This window comes from Primulina tabacum, chromosome 11 (genome assembly GCF_025594145.1).
Source record: "Primulina tabacum isolate GXHZ01 chromosome 11, ASM2559414v2, whole genome shotgun sequence".
Lineage (NCBI taxonomy): Eukaryota > Viridiplantae > Streptophyta > Magnoliopsida > Lamiales > Gesneriaceae > Primulina > Primulina tabacum.
Genome location: NC_134560.1, coordinates 3,882,516 through 3,903,416, shown reverse-complemented (window position 1 = coordinate 3,903,416; position 20,901 = coordinate 3,882,516). Strand labels below are relative to the sequence as shown.

The window sequence follows — 20,901 nt, the reverse complement described above, 5'->3', positions numbered from 1 at the left end:
ATACTCGATTTGTAAGCTTGCGAGCCGGTTCGCAAGCTTGACTAGTGTTTTGGACTAGTTTGTTGGGTCATGAATTTTTATCTCACATTGCTATTTTATTGAAATGTAAGTTGTTGAAATCCTTCGAAATGATAACCATATCCCTTAAATTCTTATATATTAGTTGATTTTTTAGTTAAAAATATTAGACGAGCTTTAAAACGAACTTGTATAATTAAATAGAAATGACGAGCTTGAAACCAAACCCACTTAATGAGCCATGATCATTAAACATGATAAACAAGCTATTAACAAACTGAGCTCGAGCTATTTGCGAACTTAGTATTTTTCAAACGAGCCAAACTCTAGGTTAATAGAGCCAAACTCAAGCCTATATACCATAAACGAGCCGAGCTCAAGCTCAAACAAATATTGTTACTCGGATCGATTCGTTTATATCCGCATTTATATCAGACGAGGTAGAGGGTCATAAAATGTTAGCCAAATTGATCAACTTAAATCGATAAGAATATAGTTGAGAAAGGGATATCATCTCTTTACAGTAGGCAGTGTTAGGTATTATAAATATTTAATTTTTCTTTTTTAAAAAATTGGAGAATTTTTTTTAATGGTTCATAAAAATAACGAGTGATGTTATTCACTGGATATGGATTTCTTATTCAACTTTTCTTTAATAATGGTTTATAAATCGATTTTTTCAATGGTCTACCTTTAATTCTATTATTTCCATTAATCAATGGATCTAAAATACAATTAATGTTTTTCCTAAAATTGTAAAATAAAAAGTTTTTTTTAAAAAAAATAATAGTGAAACGAAACGGAAATCTGGAGTAGGGCCTTCAGGCTGGTCAGCAGTCACTTCCGTCATTTTTTTATAATAACTAATACGAATAAGAAATAAATGTTAATCAAAGTCATTAATCAATAATATAATAAAATTTGGCTTAAACTTGGCAATAAGAGAGAAAAAATCACATCTGGAAACCACTGATCTGCATTTTGTTTTGTCTTATTAATGAATTGATTATACAGGCTGGAAAACCAGCACCGTATCATAAATAACTCACTACAAAAATAAATGTTTATGGTGACATTCATAAATGTCATCTTATTCAATATTTAATGACATTTAAGTTTTAGTGATACCTCCAACAAATGTCATCTATTCCAATGTCGTCTTAAACTTACTGACATTTTTTAATGTCATTATAAGATGTTAATGACAACTTCATACGTGTTACTAATTATTCATATAATGACAATTTTAAATGTCAGGAAAACTCATGTTTAAATACATTTATAGATGCCTTGTTATTACAGTAATAATGACAAATTTATATGTCAGTTAAAATCATTTATAATGACAACTAAAAGTGTCGCGTATGTTATTTATAGTGACAATAACAAATGTGGGAATATTTGGGTTGAATAAATATAGGAGGAGGGAAAATTAGATAAAATAAATGTGAGAATAAAAAAACATATTAGATTAGTTATCCTGGCATTTTTAATTGATGTCATTTTTTATATGGAGGGAGACAATTATTTTCCCTTCTCCAATATTTATCTAACCCAAATATTCTCACACTTATTTATAGTGAAAATTTTTAGTTTTTTAACGATGTGGGAAAAGTAATTGTTTCCCTCCATATAAAAGATGACATCAATTAAAAATGTCATGATAACTAATCTAATATGTTTTTTTTATTTTACACATTATTAATTTTTTACAAGTGTCATTATTAAGTATTTGTAACAATATTTAATTAAAAATGTCTACAAAAAAGTGTCACAATAGCCATTTATTGTTGTAGTGACTAGTTAATATTTATTTTCTTTGGCTAATTCGGCAACAAAAAGATTTTTGTAAGACGGGTCTCACAAGTCAATTTTGTGAGACAGATCTCTTATTTGGGTCCGTCAGAGAAAAATATTATTTTTATGCTAAAAAGATTACTTATTATTATAAATATGAGCATGGTTGACATGTTTCACGGATAAAAATCATGAAACTATCTCACAAGAGACCTACTAATTCCGCAAAACCTTAATGTTTAGTTATGTTAGTTGATCTTGATAACGATTATTATAGCCATAATACAATTATTTAATAGTTCTTCTTCGTTAGTAATTCAATCTTATGCTGTCACAACTTTAATAAGTAACACTAAAATCACATTGGATTCAAGGTAATAAGCATCGATTGAGATTCCGAGCATGCAGCTATTCGGCATTGGCATTCTCTGTCGCGGTATCTACTAGTTCTTTTGACTAACAGCGTGTCGTGTGCTGATTTCCCAAGTCCGAATTATTGTCAATCTGGAACTCCTAGAGTAACAAATTTTTTATATGTTATAATTCCGAAAATATTTTTTAACCATCCAACTTCATATTCTACATTCCAATTTTTTTTAAAAAAAAAAAACCGATAATTTTAATTATTATTTTTTCAAAAAACATATTTCTTCTTCGTTTTGTCTGTAGACTACACGCGCCATGACCGCTAGTACATACAAAAGATGTTTCCGGGCTGCGAGGATGTATTGTAATTTGTTTGGTAGGGTAAAATGCACTGTTCTATATTCCAATACATGCATGCCTTTTGATTCAATTAAATCCTGTTTCCGTAAAACTTGACAGGACTGCTCCCAATTCGAATTTGTATCCATAACTCCTCAAATACATACGTGTCAAATATTCCAATTCCATTTGAAAACGACACCCATAAATTTATATATATCATAAAATTATTGTATTACGATATAGTTTTATATATTTTTATTCGTGAGACGGACGTGTGTAGTAGAGTTTTTGAAAGAAAAAAAAAAATCATACTTACTTAAACCTAAATTTAGAATCCGTAATTAGGGCAGCCCAAGGGATCCACTCACGACTGGATTATATTTTGTCCAGTAGCAAGAACAATATTTTCAATGGGGTATTTAGTGGTACGCATTAATGAAGTGATAATGTTCACAAAATTACAAAAAATCATTTAAACTTATTGAAGAAATTTGAAACACGCATTCAATACGATATCTTTAACTCATAATTTCTATTTTTTTGTCATCTAATTTTCAAAATAGAGAACAATAATCTATATTTTCAAAAGCAAAAATTTATGTGAGACGATCTCAGGGATCGTATTTTGTGAGGCGAGCCTCTTATTTGAGTTATCAATGAAAACTTATCACTTTTTATTGTGAATATCGATAATATTGGTCCGTCTCACAGATAAAGATTCGTGGGACCGTCTCACAAGATATCTAGTCATTTTCAAAAACATTCTCCAACTCATATTCTTTAAATGTTATCAAATAATCATCATATTTTTTTATTTTTTCATTTTAAACACACACAAAGATATAATTAAATATTTACATAATGTATACTTAGTTAATTCCATAAGCATGAAATAATGCATTTATTTTGTTATCAAATCGCATCAGAAAATAATAGTGTAGAGTAACGGCTCAGACGAGATTTCTACATCGTTTGGACAGTTAACCAGAGGAACTTCACCATCCGGTTCCGACCTTCAAGAGTTCTAGTGTATTGTCATGATTGCAATGAACTAAAGATATGTTTATTTTATTGTTGTGTGATTTTTTTTTTAATTTGTTGGGGATGCGTCATTTAGTATTATCAATTTTTTATGTCCAAAAAAGCACATGTTTGTTTATCAAGATAAATTAAATCGATAATAAGTGTTTGCAATAAATTATGTTATGTATTTTTCAATCATGACCTTATTCATTATTTTCATTTGGTGTCTAATATAAATAGTAAAATTATAATCAATTAATGAAAATAATAAAACAATTCAAATAAATAAAAAAGAGATAAAAAAATTTAACGCTGAAATTAATTATATGAAATGGACCCAAAAAAATAAAAAAATTACAAAAAATACTCTTTTGATGATGTCATTTTTATAATTTATATTATTTTATATTTTGTACTTTGAATGTACAGTAATCTTTCATATTTGGAGGATCATTGTAGCACATAATGTTAAAAATGAGACCGGATTTTAGCTTCAAAGTTTTTCTCTTCTATTTGCTCGGATTCAAGTTCTGCTCTCTATAATAGGATATAAGAAAATATAATGTTAAAAGTTACGAACAAAATGGCCAGAAAATACTCAGAAAAAGAAGCAGAAAGCAACTGCATGTGGCCCATTGCATGTCAGCTCAACCCAAATACCACTGTCCTTTGATGTGATTTCTTCATCTCCCGATTGCTCCAAATAATTATTCCTTTAACCTTCAGAAACTTTCCCTTATTTAGCAGCAATCAGAAGGGATACAGCAAAAAGATCGACAAAAAAATGGATGGTATGGAGAGAGGAAAAGATTTGTCCGAAGGGTCATCATCAAGATCCCCCACTGGCGGGGAGGCATCGTCGGCTGGGATTACTCCCAGCCGGTACGAATCTCAGAAGAGGAGGGACTGGAACACTTTCGGGCAGTTCTTGAAAAATCAGAGGCCGCCGGTGGCGCTGTCTCAGTGCAACAGCAACCATGTGCTGGATTTCTTGAGGTACCTGGATCAGTTCGGGAAGACTAAGGTTCACTTGCAAGGCTGCATCTTTTTTGGGCAGCCAGAGCCGCCGGCGCCTTGCGCCTGCCCGCTGAGGCAGGCTTGGGGTAGCCTTGATGCACTCATCGGAAGGCTGCGTGCCGCCTATGAGGAGAACGGCGGATCGCCGGAAAATAACCCATTTGCTAGTGGTGCAATCAGGATTTATCTGAGGGAAGTCAAGGAATGCCAAGCTAAGGCAAGAGGGATCCCTTACAAGAAGAAGAAAAAGAAGACTGGAAGTAGTAGTGGAAGGCCTGATGATGAATCCAATTCTGCATCTATGCCATTTTCTTGATTCCGAGTTTCCAAACCAGTGACAATGGATCCAATTAAAAGTGGGTAAACTTTCTTCTCAAAAATATTCTTTCCTTTTTTCATGAAAATGGTTTATGTTCAATATTTATTATAACTTGCTCTAATTTAACGTAGTTTACATGCCATTTTTCATTTGGATGATTTCATATATATGTTTCTGTACTCTGTGTACACAAAACATGTCTGAGTAAATATATTCGAACAATGCAATCTAATCCGGATCTAAAGAAGTAAATTATTCGAGGATTATTCACAAGAAGAATCATGAATATTCTCGAAGGAATAGCCAGAAGAAAAGGTCAAATTACTCAGATATCACAAGACCACGTTACAAGTAATGGGATCGAGTAGGTATAGGTATATTCATAAACCCTAGATAGAACCAATGCAAGAAAATTAACAGAAAAATCAATTCTAACCCTTACCATCCAAAATTTCCTCTCTCTTCTTGAAACAAATGCAGTGTTTGTAAGCATGTGTTTTCATGTCTGTAATACCACCTCGAGAATGGTGGCATTTTTTATTTCTTGGAATTATTTCAACATACAAATTGATGGACCCTTTTTCACCGACACCAGATAGAATCCATCGGTTCCTTCTCAAGTTTTTTGTTCACAAATATCTCACCAATTTGTGGTTAGTCTGCATCTTAGTACTCTCAATTGCATGCCAGCCTTCCAATTTCCTTTTTATAGCATCTTTTAGGATTGTGGCAGATTTTTTGCTCCCCACAGATATAGTCACTATCTACGCTAGAGCTGATCAGGTGGGTCTCATTTTCGTGTTTTTATCTTGATTTGACAGATATTAAAGAACACAGTGCTGCAGTTTTTATAACGTATACATGTATATATATATGTGTTTGTGTGTGTGTGTATAATGGTAATTCAATATTAGAGTTATACAATTAGTGTAGTCAGCTCCATCATTCACCCCATGCATATGTATATGTATAGGCACCTCCGTTTTGAAGGATTTCATGTCCATTATTTAATATGAAAATCTCATCATTAATGTGATATCAGTCAGGTGTACGAGAAATCAAGAATTGCTTATTTAATTATATATATGAGATATTCTATTAATTAAAAACTCCATTATCATAAACTCCCCCACTAATTCTATTTCTTTGATATATTATAATAAGATAATGGCGAGTGCATTTCATAATTTTCGTTTAAACTTGATTGTCCTTTGCCTCTTTACTAGATTTTGCCTTCTGCCTGTACAGATTTTGTGGGGCTTCACAATTATTCGTTTTTTTGTCCCAACGCTTTATTTTTTCCCCAGCGCAAGAATAAATATAATGTTAATATCTTGGGCTAATGACCAATCAATAATTTATCAAAGAACCAAACTAGTAAGTTAATAGAATGCATCGTAAATATATTAGATGCCCAAAAGTTGCCCTACACTGTACTGAAATGCATACTCATCAACTAAAGATCCAATAACTTTGCGTGGTATAAAATATATAGATCGTCTGTGAGATTCACTCGACGTCGAACAAAATTGAGACATGAGTTATCTATCAATCATAACCAATGAACTTCTAGCTAGTGGTTGGGAGCTAGCTAGGGTACTGATTTGAAGATGATTCTCTCATTAGAAAAATTCCAAGACCATTGACTCGGGATTAATTAAACCTTATTACTATGTAAAATAACAGTACTGATATTAGCATATAGTCAAGATATGTAATCTTCAAATAACAAACAGATTATCGATAATCCATTTCTAAACATAGTGAGATTCTGATTTTTTTTTTGTGTGTGTTAACATATATATAGGATTGAAAACCAATGACCATGATTCTATCGTGCTTTATTTTTAAATAAATGTGGTGTGTTTTGTCAGGGTTCCTAGGGTTTATAATGGGCAGTATGTGTTCAGACAAAGGATTCCATAGTTACATTTTGATGGTATATATTTAGCTGTAATTGTCATTCAAGCTCCTGAACTGCATTGCCTACATTTTTACTACTTTCTGTCAAATATCAATGGATTAATCACACTCATCTGGATAGTAAATTGATGAAGATTAATATAGATGTCCAGGAATTTTGTCTTAATTCAATTTAAATTACATACAAATCTACAGTTTAAGACGTCTTAAATGACATATATAGCGATGGATCGTATGTAAGATTTGATATGCTTTATGAGAGAAATAAGTACAAGGAATTGTACATGTTATTCATGAGGAAGAAGACTTCAGATTTCTGAAATCAATCTGGGTTAGGGTTTTAGAAATTAATGAAGCTTTCATAGGCAAGACATGATTATTTTACATTTGGCTGATTTGTATTTGATTAATATGTTCGTCTTTATCTCAGGAAAAAAAATGAATTTGTGATACTGCTTTCATTGCATGTTGACAAATACATTATCGTCGGCTTATGTTTTTTTTTTTTTGAGTTCATTCGAATAGATGATCTTAAATTAATGATCTTTTGTATTAGATTTTACCTTAACGTACGAGATGCCACCCTACCCTACCCTACCCTACCCTACTTGTATGTCAAATGGTCTATATCTCAACATATTAGTAATATTAATGTCGATGGATCATTAGATTTAAGGTTGGGGTAGCACTCTTAGGTAGCTTGAACTCAACCTAGATTTTATTCATGTCAAGACAAGGACAGAAAAAAGGGTTGAAAGATCAGTTGTCCTTTAATAAAAAAAATCAAATCAAATGTTACATTTAATTTCTGGAAAAACAAGGTTTTATTCTCTTTTGATTATTTAATTGTTAAATTCTTTTACATTTTCCCAGTTCAGGTGAATGATATAATTTTTTTTAGCAGGAACATCATGTGATGGAAAAACTGATTCGAGGCATGCAAAATTTTCTATTCAAGTCGTGGTCTTCTTTCAATACAAATTCTATATCGATTCTCTATTTTATATATATATATATATATATATATATATATATATATATAATATGATAATAACTCATATTTTATTATAATATCGCATATGATTTTTCAGTTGTTTTGAAATATTATAAGGTCTTGTATTATCAAATACTTTCATGCATGTTGTTAATTCGGTTAATTTCATATATCAGTATTGTAATTTTTTTTGCCCCAACTCGACTCTATGATTCTTTTACAAATGTTGCATTCACGTAACAGCAAACGTTCGATTTTACAAATCTATAACCAGTTATAAGTTTAATTGGTGTCGGATAGATAATATTTCCGTTTCAGATGGAAGACCATGAAATATATGGGCGTAAGGGCAATCAATTGGAACACGGCCTGCAAGTATAAATCAATGAATGGAATTTAATTTTTATTTGTTTGAAGAATTTTATAATAAGATAACACAACGTGCATGACCTGTATGTTCGAATTTATAAAAGTGCACATTTTTCAGTGATTTAAGCATCAAAAGAGACATTTGAGAAAAAAAACAAGAAGCAAGAATTCGATGGGTTACAAATTAGAGTGTTACACACCTTCCATTTGACAAGATTGTTTTGTCCCCAAGAAAAGAAAAAAGTAGCAATTCACAGTATACTCTTCATGGAACTAACCTGATAACTGAAGTCTAAATCAAAATAGCTATCATAATAACAATAATATCTAAATTAGCCAGATCTGTATGTATATGCAGAGCTTAAGCGAAATCAACCGAATCATCTGCTGAAAATTAGCCAGTTGATGCTGTTGAGTCTCTATGAGTAACCATCTGTTAAAGAGGAGATGAAACACATTAAGTTAAAAATGTTCATTTCAAGAATATATCAAATTAATGTTGCAAGTACAAGGCATGGAGTTGCAAGCTGTATCGGTGTCTCCCAATCAGTGACGCATATAAAAAAATTACACCAAGTCGTGTTTGTTCACTAATTGGAAGATTAAACTCGAAACAAATGACAATTCAGATTCCAGGATAGAATGGCTTCCGATGGATGGTATTACCACCATGAAACTGGTGCGGGATTCTGGTATGCGAAAGCCACAATCATTAGTTGAACTAGAAATTATTTAAGTAGAGGTTCAGTCTGTGCAATATAGACACGGTGAGTATTATCGGAACTTTTTTGAGGGGGTCAGCAGGCATTGGATGGGGTGGATAATGAACAAATAGAAGATCAAGAAATAAATATGATGTATAAACCTGTTTTTCGGGGTGTTACTTGGGGATTGTATAACTTATGAATGTTTGGTCTTATGCAGCAGCAATTTCAGAACCCACCGATCCATTTACTCAGTAAAAACCATCTTTAGAGTTCAGAATTAATTCCACGCATTGATTAATCAAAATGTACTTGTGTTTCAATGTAACTTGATCGATATAGGCAATAGAGAGCGACATAATGCTAAAATCAGTGGAACTGTCATTACCAAACTATCAAGTGAATCTATGACCTACAAATGTCAAAATTCTGATGATGTTGGGACCCATCATAATAAATCCTCCAAAGAACCAAAAAGTCGAATTGGAAGTGTGATACATAGGCCAACAAATACAACATGTGCAACTATCTTTAGTCTTACAAACAAACATAAACTCTCTTCTCACTATCCGATTAGGAACAGGAAGTATTAGGATTTGATTATATTAAAACTATGAAATGCTATCTGCCAACTGTATTGCCTGACACGTCACAAAACTGACTAAAGGGATGCTTTGGTTTAAGGATCGGTAGGGGCAAAGGGAATTTCCGGTGGAGCGGTGAACTGCGTAGAGATCGGAAAGAACACCAACCGCGAAAGCACTCATCAGTCTGTGAAGAAACATGAGATGATATTATCAGGTATCATTTTCGAGTAGTTTAAGAAAAAGAGTGAAAAACCCCATATCTAGTTCCGTTAAATGAAGCAACACGATCAACAAGACAACAGAGTCACCTAAAAGACTTTCAAAAAGGAATATTCAGAAGTCATCACCAGCCGCAAATCTGATATTTGTTCAAAAAATACACAATGAGCAATGTCCGGATTCTTAGAACATTCAAAAACAAACTCACCTGATTATCTCATGAAAAAAGAGGAACTGCAATGGTAAAATTGCTAGTATCTTGCAAGTAGACACGGTTTAATGCAAACCTATACAAACTTGTACCCTTATAGCATATCACAAGAAAAGGCATAAAAAATTCAAGATTGTAGAGTACAGAATTGATTTACGGCGATCAACTGAAGCACAAAAACAAACATAATCTTCATAGAGTGTGCGACCAAACTTGCAAAACATATTGAATCAAATAAGCAAGGTGCATTAAAACAATCCGATCTTGTAAGAAGAAATGATTCCCTGGTATAACACCAATTTTTGAGTTCTATAGAGTTACATCTCAATGGGTACCAAACCAAACTCTATAAATCCATATACAAATGGTGAACACAAAATACCAACACTTTCCATCTCTAACGTTATACATTTGTACTATACTGGTGAGACTGTAAGATACCTATGTGATTAGGTGGCAAACACAAAACGGAAAAAAAGATACCAATTTTTTCTTCTTTTTTTCCGATCAACATTGAACCTAGGCAGAAGCCCGAGCAATGCAGCATAATCCATAATGTTGCGAAGTAAACAAAAGCTTAAAAACATAAGTCAATTGGGTTTTCGACACTTACTGCTTTTCGAATTGTGTTTTACTCGATTAAGCCTCTCGAAGTGGACCTGTGATTCCACGAATACCTTCATTCTCTGGATCTCCAAATCCTTCGCAAACTGCATCCTTTGTTTCTCCAACTCCACCATCTGCCTCTGTTTCGCCACCTCCACTTTCTGGTATATCTTCCCTAAACTTGCTATGGCCTCTGCTAACCTCCTACACCCCTCCACCTCCACTTTCTGGTATATCCTGTTCCGTTTCATTGCCATTGTCGATAGCCCCCGACCCCAAGCTCCAGAATCTTCTTCTTCATACTCTTTAGCTTTCGTCACCGTCGCCGCCGCTGCCATGACAGAAAAATTCGTCATGCTCCGCTTAGACCTGGGCCCAACAGGTACAGACCATGGTAGTCTCAGTAGATGACTGAAAGCTTGATCTTTTTCCTGGTGGTGAATAATGGCCGGTGGATTCATCCGGTAATGGTTGAGTGCCTTAGGTGGAGGCGGGGGAGATGACGAGGCCTCCGGCGAAAGAGAAACTCTTCGGCGAAGGCTCCTGCTGTGACCATTGGAGTTACAGTGGTTAGCCTTGTAGAAAGTGTCACCAATGAGGGCGTCAACGCTGCGGAAGTGCGGCCACGTGGAAGAGTAGCGGCCGTTTGATTGAACGACCTTAGACTTCTCGATCTTGTACTTCTTTTTGACGGTGTCGATGCGGTTCTTACACTGGACGTCGGTGCGGAGAATCTTAAGGGAAGTGGCGTGGATGGCATTGACGGCATCGGCAACTTCCTGCCAGTCCTTACGGTGGAGGTTTTTGCGGTTAAGCTCCACGTAGCGTGCCCCCCAGGAATCAATGAGCGTCTTAGTTGCATCCTCTGACCAACAGTCCTCACGGGTCGGAAATCCCGGGGTTCGTATCGCCGGAGGTGGAAGTTCGGGTTTCGTTGGTGGGGGAGGGGAAGAACGGAGATGTTTATCGTCGTGGGAGATGGGGGAGGCTGTGGCGGAGTAAGGAGGGAAAGGAGTGGTGGGTGAAGGCGACATTTCAGTGGCGTGCGGCGGCGGGATTCTGAGAGGTATAATTGGAGCTTGCGAACATAGTAGTAGTCCGAGGCAAGCACCGGTGGGGTGTGTGACCGAACATATAAACTCCACGGTGGGCAGGTGGGGGCTTTCAAAATTCTCTCTTATTTATTTATTTTATTTAATAATGTAATAAAGCGTGATAAATAATATTTAAATTAATATAAAAAATTTAAAAGTAATATTTACTTAAAACAATAGGATTTAATAATATCATATTATCGTCTAGATAAATTAAATAAAATTAAATAATCATTTTATAATAAATCTATGACCTAAGCTTTGGGATTATAAAAAAATAAAAAACTGTTCACAAAATTAGAAGGCTTTGATTAAAGAGTAGGTCTCTTGTGAGTCGGTCTTACGAATTTTTATCTGTGAGACGGATCAACACTACCGATATTCACAATAAAAAGTAATACTCTCAACATAAAAAGTAATACTTTTTCACAGATTACCCAAATAAGATATTTGTATCACAAAATACAATCCGTAAGACCGTGTAACACAAATTTTAGTATTGATTAAAAACATTAGGTTACTAGGTTCATAAAGGAACAAGGATTCTTGACCGTACATTGTAAAACTGTTGGATTACAAAGATCTCATATGAAAGGTCTACTTAATCTAACAAGAGTGATATGCACAGCTCTATATCCAAAATCTCACAAAAGGCTCGCTTGCTTCAAGCTCATCAATAGATTTATTTCTTTCCATTTCAAAAGGAAGGTTGTCAGTTTCTACTATTCAAACTCCTATTTTGGCATATTTTGCTCTCTTATCTCTATCGAGATAGTGCAGAATTGAGCGGCGAAGATTTTCATGGGCTACTCATTCAACGTCGTCAATGTTTTTATAATTGTTATTTACAAAAAGTCTTATGAGACTATCTCACGAATCAATTCATGACAAACCTATGAGGTTATTTAACCTATGAAAAACATTTTTTTTTATGTCTCATCGATTATGTCGTATGATCCATTATCCCCCTATTCCTTGATGGCAAGAGTTCTTAAAGCCCGATAATTTAAACATTCCGATATCATGGGCGCTAATCTAGGCTCAAATCCTACATATGTTTGGCGTTATTTGATGTGGGGGTGTGATATTATTGAAAAAAATCTATGTCGGAGAGTAGGGATGAGAATAATATTACAGTGCATTCAGACACCTGGACACCCATTTTGCCTTCTTATTTGGTCTAAATACGTGTGTGGATCCTACCATGAAGGTGGCTAGTCTCATTACGAATTCGGGTCATTGGAAGGAAGAAGTTGTGCGGCAGATTTTCCCTCTGCACCAAGATGAAGCAATTCTTGATGTTTCCTTGAACATCAAGGGATGCGCAGATATCAGGGTCTGGAAGGGAAGCCCGAATGGTATGTAGTCTGTCAAACTTGGTTATCTCTTGGAGATCAATAGTCTGACTCCCCCTCCATTCCAATCTTCACATCCTCTGCTGAGTTGGCGGAAGTTAATTCCTCCCAAAGTTCGTATATTTATGTGACGAGCGACCAGAAATATTATTCCTACTGCAGCAAATTTGAGGTTGCACCATGTGCCATCAACAAGTATCTGTTCTTTGTGCAAACTAAATTATGCTATAACTAGTCATTGCCTTTTGTTTTGCCCTTTTCTGAATTTGTGGAAAGAAACGGTGTTTTGGATTCATTTACGTAAGCTTCGGTTGGTAACTTCTTTGGATTGTGGCTTAATCATATCGATGGTTTTGAGTGAGGATTACTTTGAATTGTTTACTATAATGACATGGGCTGTTTGGTGTGAAATTTGCAAGGCAATACATTTAAGTTCTCGGAAGCCATCAGACTTAAATATAGATTGGTCTCTCTTTTTGTTAGATGCATTTCGCAAAGCCAGTGGACTATGTGATACAGAGACACCAATGAGAGTGAGTAATTCGGAACTGGTATGGAAGCCGCCGATATCTGGTTTCAGCGAAAGGTTCAGAATTGGCTGCTAGCCGTTATGGTATGGACTTTTGTTTACAACATGGGTTTATCAACATTTGCATTTTTTCGGCTTTTCTTCGAGCGGTTCAAGCAGCAACCAAGCCTTAGGAGGATTGTGGACCTGATGAACGATTGCTTTGGAAGTGCAAGCATTACTCAAATCACTAGTGTTTGTATCTTTGCACCATATGAAAAGATGGATTTTACTTTTAAAAAATAAATAAATAAATAATAATAATAATAATCCATGGGATGATAAATAAAACAGTTACACTGTGTCTAATAAATTAATTAATGAAAAATATCAAAAGCAACTGTGTATAAAGAACTCTCGTACTCATCCATCAATCCATCTAAGATATACACGCAGATATGGATTCAGCACGAATGGCGGCGGCTTTCATCACGACAATAAATGACCTACCAGACGTCATTCTGTTTAACATAATCGCCGCCGTGTCTGATGTTCGCTGCCGCAACTCTGCCTCAATCGTCTGCCACAAGTGGTACCTTTTAGAGCGCGCCACACGTGCTTCCCTCACCCTCCGCGGCAACCTCCGTGACCTCTTCATGGTTCCCAACTGCTTCACATCCATATCCCACCTCGACATCTCTCTTCTCTCCCCATGGGGTCACTCCCTCGCCGCTGCCTCTGACCCTAAGCTCATCGCCCGCCTCCTCCGGCGGGCCTTTCCTTCTCTGTCTTCCATCAAGCTCTACGCTCGAAACCCCTCAACTATTCAACTCATCGCTCACCAGTGGCCCAATCTCAAACACGTGAAGCTGGTCAGATGGCACCAGAGACCTCAAATATCCGCTGCCGGTGATGAGCTCAAGATCTTGTTCCAGCAATGTGGACAATTGAATTCTCTTGATCTTTCGGCGTTTTATTGCTGGACGGATGACGTGCCTCCGGCTCTTGAATCATATCCGTTACTTGCCTCGAATCTCACCTGCCTCAATCTTCTGAACCCATCGTTTTCTGAAGGTTTCAAATCCGATGAGATTAAGATTATCACCATATCTTGTCCAAATTTGAGGGAATTTCGCGCTGCGTGTACGTTCGATCCAAGGTATATCGGATTTGTTGGCAACGAAGGTTTGGTTTCTGTATCAGTGAATTGCCCAAAATTGTCAATTCTTCACTTGGCTGATCCTTCAGCTTTATCGACTGCGAGAGGTGACCCTGAGCACGATGGATTCACTCGAGAGGACGCGAAGATTGATGCGGCCACTTTGATCGAGGTATTTTCAAGGCTTCCATTGTTAGTAGAACTAGCTTTAGATGTTTGTAATAATGTCCGAGACAGTGGTCCAGCTCTGGAGGTTCTCGACTCGAAATGCCCAAACTTGAGGTCCCTTAAATTGGGGCTATTTCACGGTATTTCGATGCCAATTGAGTCCAAGCTCGATGGCGTAGCCCTCTGCCAAAAGCTTGAGTCACTATCCATTAGGAATGTGGGTGATTTGACTGACATGGGATTGATTGCAATTGCCAGAGGATGTTGTAGGTTGGCAAAGTTTGAGGTTCAAGGTTGCAAGAAAATAACCACACGGGGGATGAGGACTTTTGTTTCTTTGCTCCGTCAAACCTTAGTCAATGTCAGAATCTCCTGTTGCAAGAATCTTGGTGCAGCATCGTCTTTGAAAGCGTTGGAGCCAATTCAGGATCGAATCATGAGGCTTCACATCGATTGCATCTGGGATTGTGCCGAAGAGCTCGAGGATCTTGATGGGGTCAATGGTGGTTTGAATCTCAATGTTTTTGAGCAAGGGGAAGCATCAAATTCCCCTGGTGGACATTCAAGCAATGCCTTTATGAGTTCCAGTTGTGAATACTTGGGCATGGGTAATGCCCCCAAGAAATGCAAATACTCGTCTGATCCCAATTATGGTCATGTAGGATTTGATCTAAACGATAATGGCTTCACACATGGGAATGGGTTCGTGGAGAAAACATGGGACAGACTTCAATATCTATCTCTGTGGATCGAAGTAGGCCAGCTTTTGACTCCTCTATCGTCTGCAGGACTTGAAAACTGTCCAAAGTTGGAGGAGATTCGAATCAAGGTTGAAGGAGATTGCAGGGAGTTATCAAGGCCATCTGAACGTGAATTTGGGTTGAGCATTCTAATGAACTATCCCAGCCTGAAAAGGATGCATTTAGACTGCGGCGACATCATCGGCTATGCCCACACCGCACCTTCTGGGCAAATGGATTTGAGCCTATGGGAACGGTTTTATTTGTTCTGTATAGGCGATTTGGGTCTAACTGAGCTGGATTACTGGCCTCCACAGGACAGGGATGTTAACCAGAGGAGCTTATCTCTTCCGGCAGCCGGATTGCTGCAAGAATGTGTCGGGCTCAGGAAACTTTTCATACATGGGACGGCTCACGAGCACTTCTTGATGTTTTTGCTAAGGATACCGGATCTAAGAGATGTCCAATTGAGAGAGGACTACTATCCTGCACCAGAGTGTGATATGAGCACGGAGATGAGGCCAGACTCGTGCTGCCGTTTCGAGGCTGCACTTAATAGGCGCCGGATTTCTGATTGATGCAAAATCAACCCATGCATTCGTTGATGATGTTTTTTGTCTGTTCACAGTTTTGACAATAAACTCTCCGAGCGGTCTGTGCTTGAGCTTGGGTTTATAGATATGAATAAGCTGGATTTTCCGGTTGTGCTTTACCATTTTTAATACTTTTGAAGTGGTGAGCAATTTAATTTATTTTTATGGTCATTAAATAATTAGCTACTTTTAACAATGTTTGTATTTATACATCTACACACTCGTAAATAAGAATAAAATAGGACATTTGTTTATATAATTGCCTTTTGTAATGAATTTATTATTAGATAAGTACGATTGAATGAACGTTGGGAAATGTGTCGAGTCTTGTTTTACATTGGAAAACGTGCCAAGAAAAGATTTCTTTATTAACTCTACGTTTGAGCTATGTGTTTGGGCCCCGAGGGACACCAGAAGTTTTTGGAAAAGGAGAGGATGTTGACATGCTGGATCTCGAAAAAACACATGCGCGCTCGGAAATACGGAGAAGTTCGTCTTGCGAAAAAAGGATTTTCTTTGTTTCAATTCGTAATGTTTTCTGTTCCAAAGATCATCGGGAAACATATATAGTACATTTGTTAATATGTGTGCTTATATAATTGGGACGCTTAGATTATTATTGTTATTTTTAGATAACAAGTTTTCCTTTTAGTAATTACTATTAAATAATATCAGAATTTATATTTGTGACCACGTTGATCATAAGTGAGATTCTTGAATATAATATATGAACTAGTATTTCACAATATTATTAAAAATTATTGAAAATGAATAAATATTTAAATTGAAAAAATAATATAATTATAAAAAATAAAAATAAAACTATTTTTCGGAAATTTTAAAAAAATTTATTAAATAATATGCATGTCGATTAATTTTTTTTGCTAATAATCACTATCATATCTCAAAATTTTAGATTATGTTAGCATAAGACAATGACATGATGCTTATCGTGTTTAGTGTATTGATGTCGACCACCAACCTTAATACATATTTAATTCTTTAATTTTCGAGAAGCTATATATTATTATTTTTTAACATGTGATAAAAAATATTTTTAAATCATAATCAATAAAATTAATGAGAAATATTTTTTTTAAAATTCAGTAATTTCGTCTAAATCCACATTCACGAAGAATTTTGTGACATGACACGTGTTTAACACATTTGAATGATAAGAATAATTGTTTCATCAATATCTTTATCCAAATGGGTTGTGATTTTATTTACAAAATCTCTTCATAATTTTATATACAACAGCCTATTATTCCGAAAGAAAAATGAAACATGTGATCATAAATAAATTATGTATAAATCAGAAAAGTTATTTAATTAACATTTATTAAGTGGATTACAAAATAATGTTAATAAATTTTATAAAGTGTCTTCTAATAAGATGCTTACTTTCTTTAGAATTGGTTTAATCATTTCCATTACGGGAAATTTTATACTATCATGTATCCGTGAACTTTGTAACATAGAAGAAAATTATCACATTAGTAATACGTAATAATTAAAATTTTGTACAAATAGATGAATAATATTTTTTATTTCTCGATTATGAAAGACAGATTTCAAAGTATCTTGTTGTTCTCGTTGTTTCCATATGTAGGTAGTTCATAACAACGAACAAATCTAAATTTAAACGAACATTACATCTTGAAATATTTCAACTCATATAAGGTGCTGAAAGGAGGAGTCATTTCAAAATTCAATTTTGGAGTATATAAATTTAGTAAGATAAATAGAATGAAATTGGTTTCTAATATAATATGCAATATTGCATTATTTATAATTTAAATTCAAATAAGACATCCCAAGGGACGATAATTATATATTTGATGTTTTTGACAGAATTATATCATACATTAACTCTTTCAAATTATGGAAATCTCGAATTGCATGCATTGAGTGTCAAAAATTTCTAATTATTGAGGGTAATTTACATGTTTATTGAGAGTAATTTTGTGGGACCCGGGCGCTAATCATCTTCTTAATCATTTTTGGGATTTAATTATCAATTAAGATAAACAGGGTCTAAAATTTTTCTTTTACAATGCAAGGGCGGAACGTAATGGAATTTAATTAATATACATATCAGTATAAAAATACAGTTCTGTACAATACACATTCAGACTAGACTAAGGTTCAACTACTAGATTTCAAGTGTTAGAACCATATCTACAACAAGTTCGGAATCACCACGCTAAACTTGTCCTCTCTCATCATCTTCTTGACCCCGATCATGTCCCACATGTTGTCATGCACACATACAAACAAGACAACAGCCGGATAACACCGGTGAGAATAAATCTCAGTATAAACAATGTGTACATACCATGGTATAATAAAGCATGAAACAGATATCACTACATGTATCATAATCTGACATTGCAAATCGAAATCAAATTGTAAATAAAACATGAATTGTAATCTACGAAACATAGTTTATACAATCTGTAATTCAACTCATGACTCGGCATCTCAGACTCGACTCATCTCTCATCTAATCTAGGGATCCCGGTGAATAAGAACGTAACAGGTCTCCCACCTACTACTACCGGTCGCGGTCGCGGTACGTTCTTATTTCTGGACTTTGGTCTAGTCTATATCGAATAATCTGTAATAAGGATGCTATCTGTATCTTAAGCATCTCGATATACCAAACGTCCAGTGTCTTGGCATGTCTGTCCAATACTAACCCTATTCTGACAATGTGCAATGGGCCAGTGACTCCTCTATCATAGTCTAGCCCCTCTGTCAGTGACTCTCACTCAATAGCTTTCTGCTTTCTACTTTCTAATTCAATAGAATAAACATAATCATTAAAACACAAAGGTATAAAAACAATACCATACAAGTATGTGTTTTGGGAAACTCGAGTTAAATCTAACTCAAGTCGATCTCCCAGTTAACATCGATTTATACCTTTCTCTTCTCGGTCTGACGAAGTGGAAGTCTCGGGTTCAAATCTGTCCATTCCCAATCTAGCAATGACAATCGAATATGTATAATATCAGTGAACAACTCAATTCAATATCTGTTCTGATCAATACTCAAAGCAAAATACAATCTGATCAATGTCAATCAACATACAGTACAACAATAGAATCTCCATCAATCGTAAATCTGATCAATATCAATCTACTGATGTTTCGACGGCATAACACTACAGTCTCGATAATCCCGTCAATCCCAACATCACGATATAATACCAGAACTCATAATCAATATCAGTACAACTCATAATCTCAATAACAATACAAATCTGATATCGAATCTCAATCAAATCAACTCCGAAAATCATAACAATTATATAAACAGTCTGTTATTAAATCCGGTTTCGATTATACAATGTCTATTGTCTCGAGAACAACATATCTGAACCATATTCGATTCTGGCAATACCATAATTCCAAATCATATCAAAACTTAAAAAAACTTACGTCCAGTTGTAGCTCGTGTCGAGAGGATCTCAGAACTATGTCCGGATTGAAAATCGGATAGACGGATTTGCCAAAAATTAAATTTCTCAAGTACAAAGAAGCTTGAGGATTCTCTCTAAACTTTGGATCGATTTCTACTGTAATGGCCGAAGGAATGAAGTAATATATATATCACATGCATGCTAGGACAAGTGGCCCATTTCTTTCTCGCGCACGTTGCACCGCGGGTGCGCTGCACGTATTGGATCACCTTCAAAAATTCAGAAAGAACGACCGCGGGTGCGTTGACTCTTGCACCGCCGGTGCGGTCCTGTCTCGGTACATCCACCGCAAGTGCGGTCCTGTTCTTACCGCGGGTGCGCTGCCTCTACTGTACCAACACCAAAATTTCAGAAGTGACAACCGCGGGTGCGGTAAGGTTCCTGGCGCGGGTGCAGTGTCTATTGAAATCAAAAATCCAACTTTCTGCCCTTACACCGCGGGTGCGGTCTACTTCTTGGCGCGGGTGCGGCCTCTCTCTTTGTCAACAAACTCAATTTGCATATCGCTTCTCCACGTCTGTTCTTCCATCGCCTTGTTCATAATATATAACAATTCAAAAGTATCAAACTAAAATCTCGGGCATTACAAATTTAATGTCCATTTGAAACTCTTTTGAATCTATCTTTTTATTTTTTTTGTGCTCTCTTATTGAATTTTTAAGAAGAAAATTCAAGATATACAATATACATGTGGTTTTGGAAGAAAATTACAACGCATTAATTCTTTCAAATTAAGGTAATTTCGAAATAATATATATTTGAAATAAAAAATTTATGATTATTAAATAGTAAATTAATATTCATTAGAAAACCTTGTTGTAGTGATAACTTTTAACACTCAACCAATTTTATTTTTAGAAAAATTAACTAAACTAATTAAATATTGTATTTTTTTAGTAAGTAATTTGAGCAAAATTACTTAAAATAAAAAATTTATTTTTGAATGATTTACCTAATTAGTGATATTGAACATTGCAATCATTTGTATTTTAAATTTATTTATACAGTTTTTAATTAAACTGATTGATATAATCAATGTAAATTTTTTAATATAATTTATGTTTTCAATAGAGTTTAGTTTTAATTTGAGTAAAAAAATAAAAAAACATATAATACATAAATTACATTTGAATTAATATAAAAATTAATTAAATTCAAAATTGAATTAAATGAATTGATATAATCAATGCAAACAATAATTGAAGTGATTATTTATTGCAGTACACATATATCAATATTCATAGTAAATTTTTCTTTTTTTAAAAATGACATTTTGGCGGGAAATTACTATTTTTGACAAAA

General features: G+C 34.9%; 3 protein-coding genes across 6 annotated transcripts; 2 read left to right on the top strand and 1 right to left on the bottom strand.

The window, feature by feature from the left end:
- The first annotated feature begins 4,115 nt into the window (after window positions 1-4,115).
- On the top strand, window positions 4,116-7,991 carry LOC142519446 (protein LIGHT-DEPENDENT SHORT HYPOCOTYLS 10-like). Of its 3 annotated transcripts, none has more exons than XM_075622471.1 (2): window positions 4,116-4,919; window positions 7,707-7,991. In XM_075622471.1, exon 1 carries the CDS (start codon window positions 4,331-4,333, stop codon window positions 4,877-4,879), a length of 549 nt encoding a protein of 182 aa, XP_075478586.1. In that variant the 5' UTR covers window positions 4,116-4,330; the 3' UTR covers window positions 4,880-4,919; window positions 7,707-7,991. The 3 variants fall into 3 exon arrangements, with proteins under 3 accessions (XP_075478586.1, XP_075478587.1, XP_075478585.1); XM_075622472.1 differs by having other exon boundaries at window positions 7,679-7,991; XM_075622470.1 differs by having other exon boundaries at window positions 4,118-4,919; window positions 7,710-7,991.
- Window positions 7,992-8,306: 315 nt separating this feature from the next.
- Window positions 8,307-11,666, bottom strand: LOC142519399 (uncharacterized). 2 transcript variants are annotated; one of them, XM_075622401.1, is made up of 2 exons: window positions 10,503-11,666; window positions 8,307-8,601 (listed from the first exon to the last, which is right to left on the bottom strand). In XM_075622401.1, exons 1-2 carry the CDS (start codon window positions 11,527-11,529, stop codon window positions 8,588-8,590), a joined length of 1,041 nt encoding a protein of 346 aa, XP_075478516.1. In that variant the 5' UTR covers window positions 11,530-11,666; the 3' UTR covers window positions 8,307-8,587. The 2 variants fall into 2 exon arrangements, with proteins under 2 accessions (XP_075478516.1, XP_075478517.1); XM_075622402.1 differs by lacking the exon at window positions 8,307-8,601 and adding an exon at window positions 8,622-9,643.
- A 2,192-nt stretch (window positions 11,667-13,858) lies between these two features.
- Window positions 13,859-16,273, top strand: LOC142518674 (F-box protein MAX2 homolog A-like). The gene has a single exon (XM_075621472.1). It carries the CDS (start codon window positions 13,911-13,913, stop codon window positions 16,095-16,097), a length of 2,187 nt encoding a protein of 728 aa, XP_075477587.1. The 5' UTR covers window positions 13,859-13,910; the 3' UTR covers window positions 16,098-16,273.
- The last annotated feature ends 4,628 nt before the right edge of the window (window positions 16,274-20,901 follow it).

Excerpts from the sequence above, each read along its gene's own strand:
- LOC142519446 (XM_075622471.1), top strand. The coding sequence starts at position 4,331 with ATGGATGGTATGGAGAGAGGAAAAGATTTGTCCGAAGGGTCATCATCA.
- LOC142519399 (XM_075622401.1), bottom strand. The coding sequence starts at position 11,529 with ATGTCGCCTTCACCCACCACTCCTTTCCCTCCTTACTCCGCCACAGCC.
- LOC142518674 (XM_075621472.1), top strand. The coding sequence starts at position 13,911 with ATGGATTCAGCACGAATGGCGGCGGCTTTCATCACGACAATAAATGAC.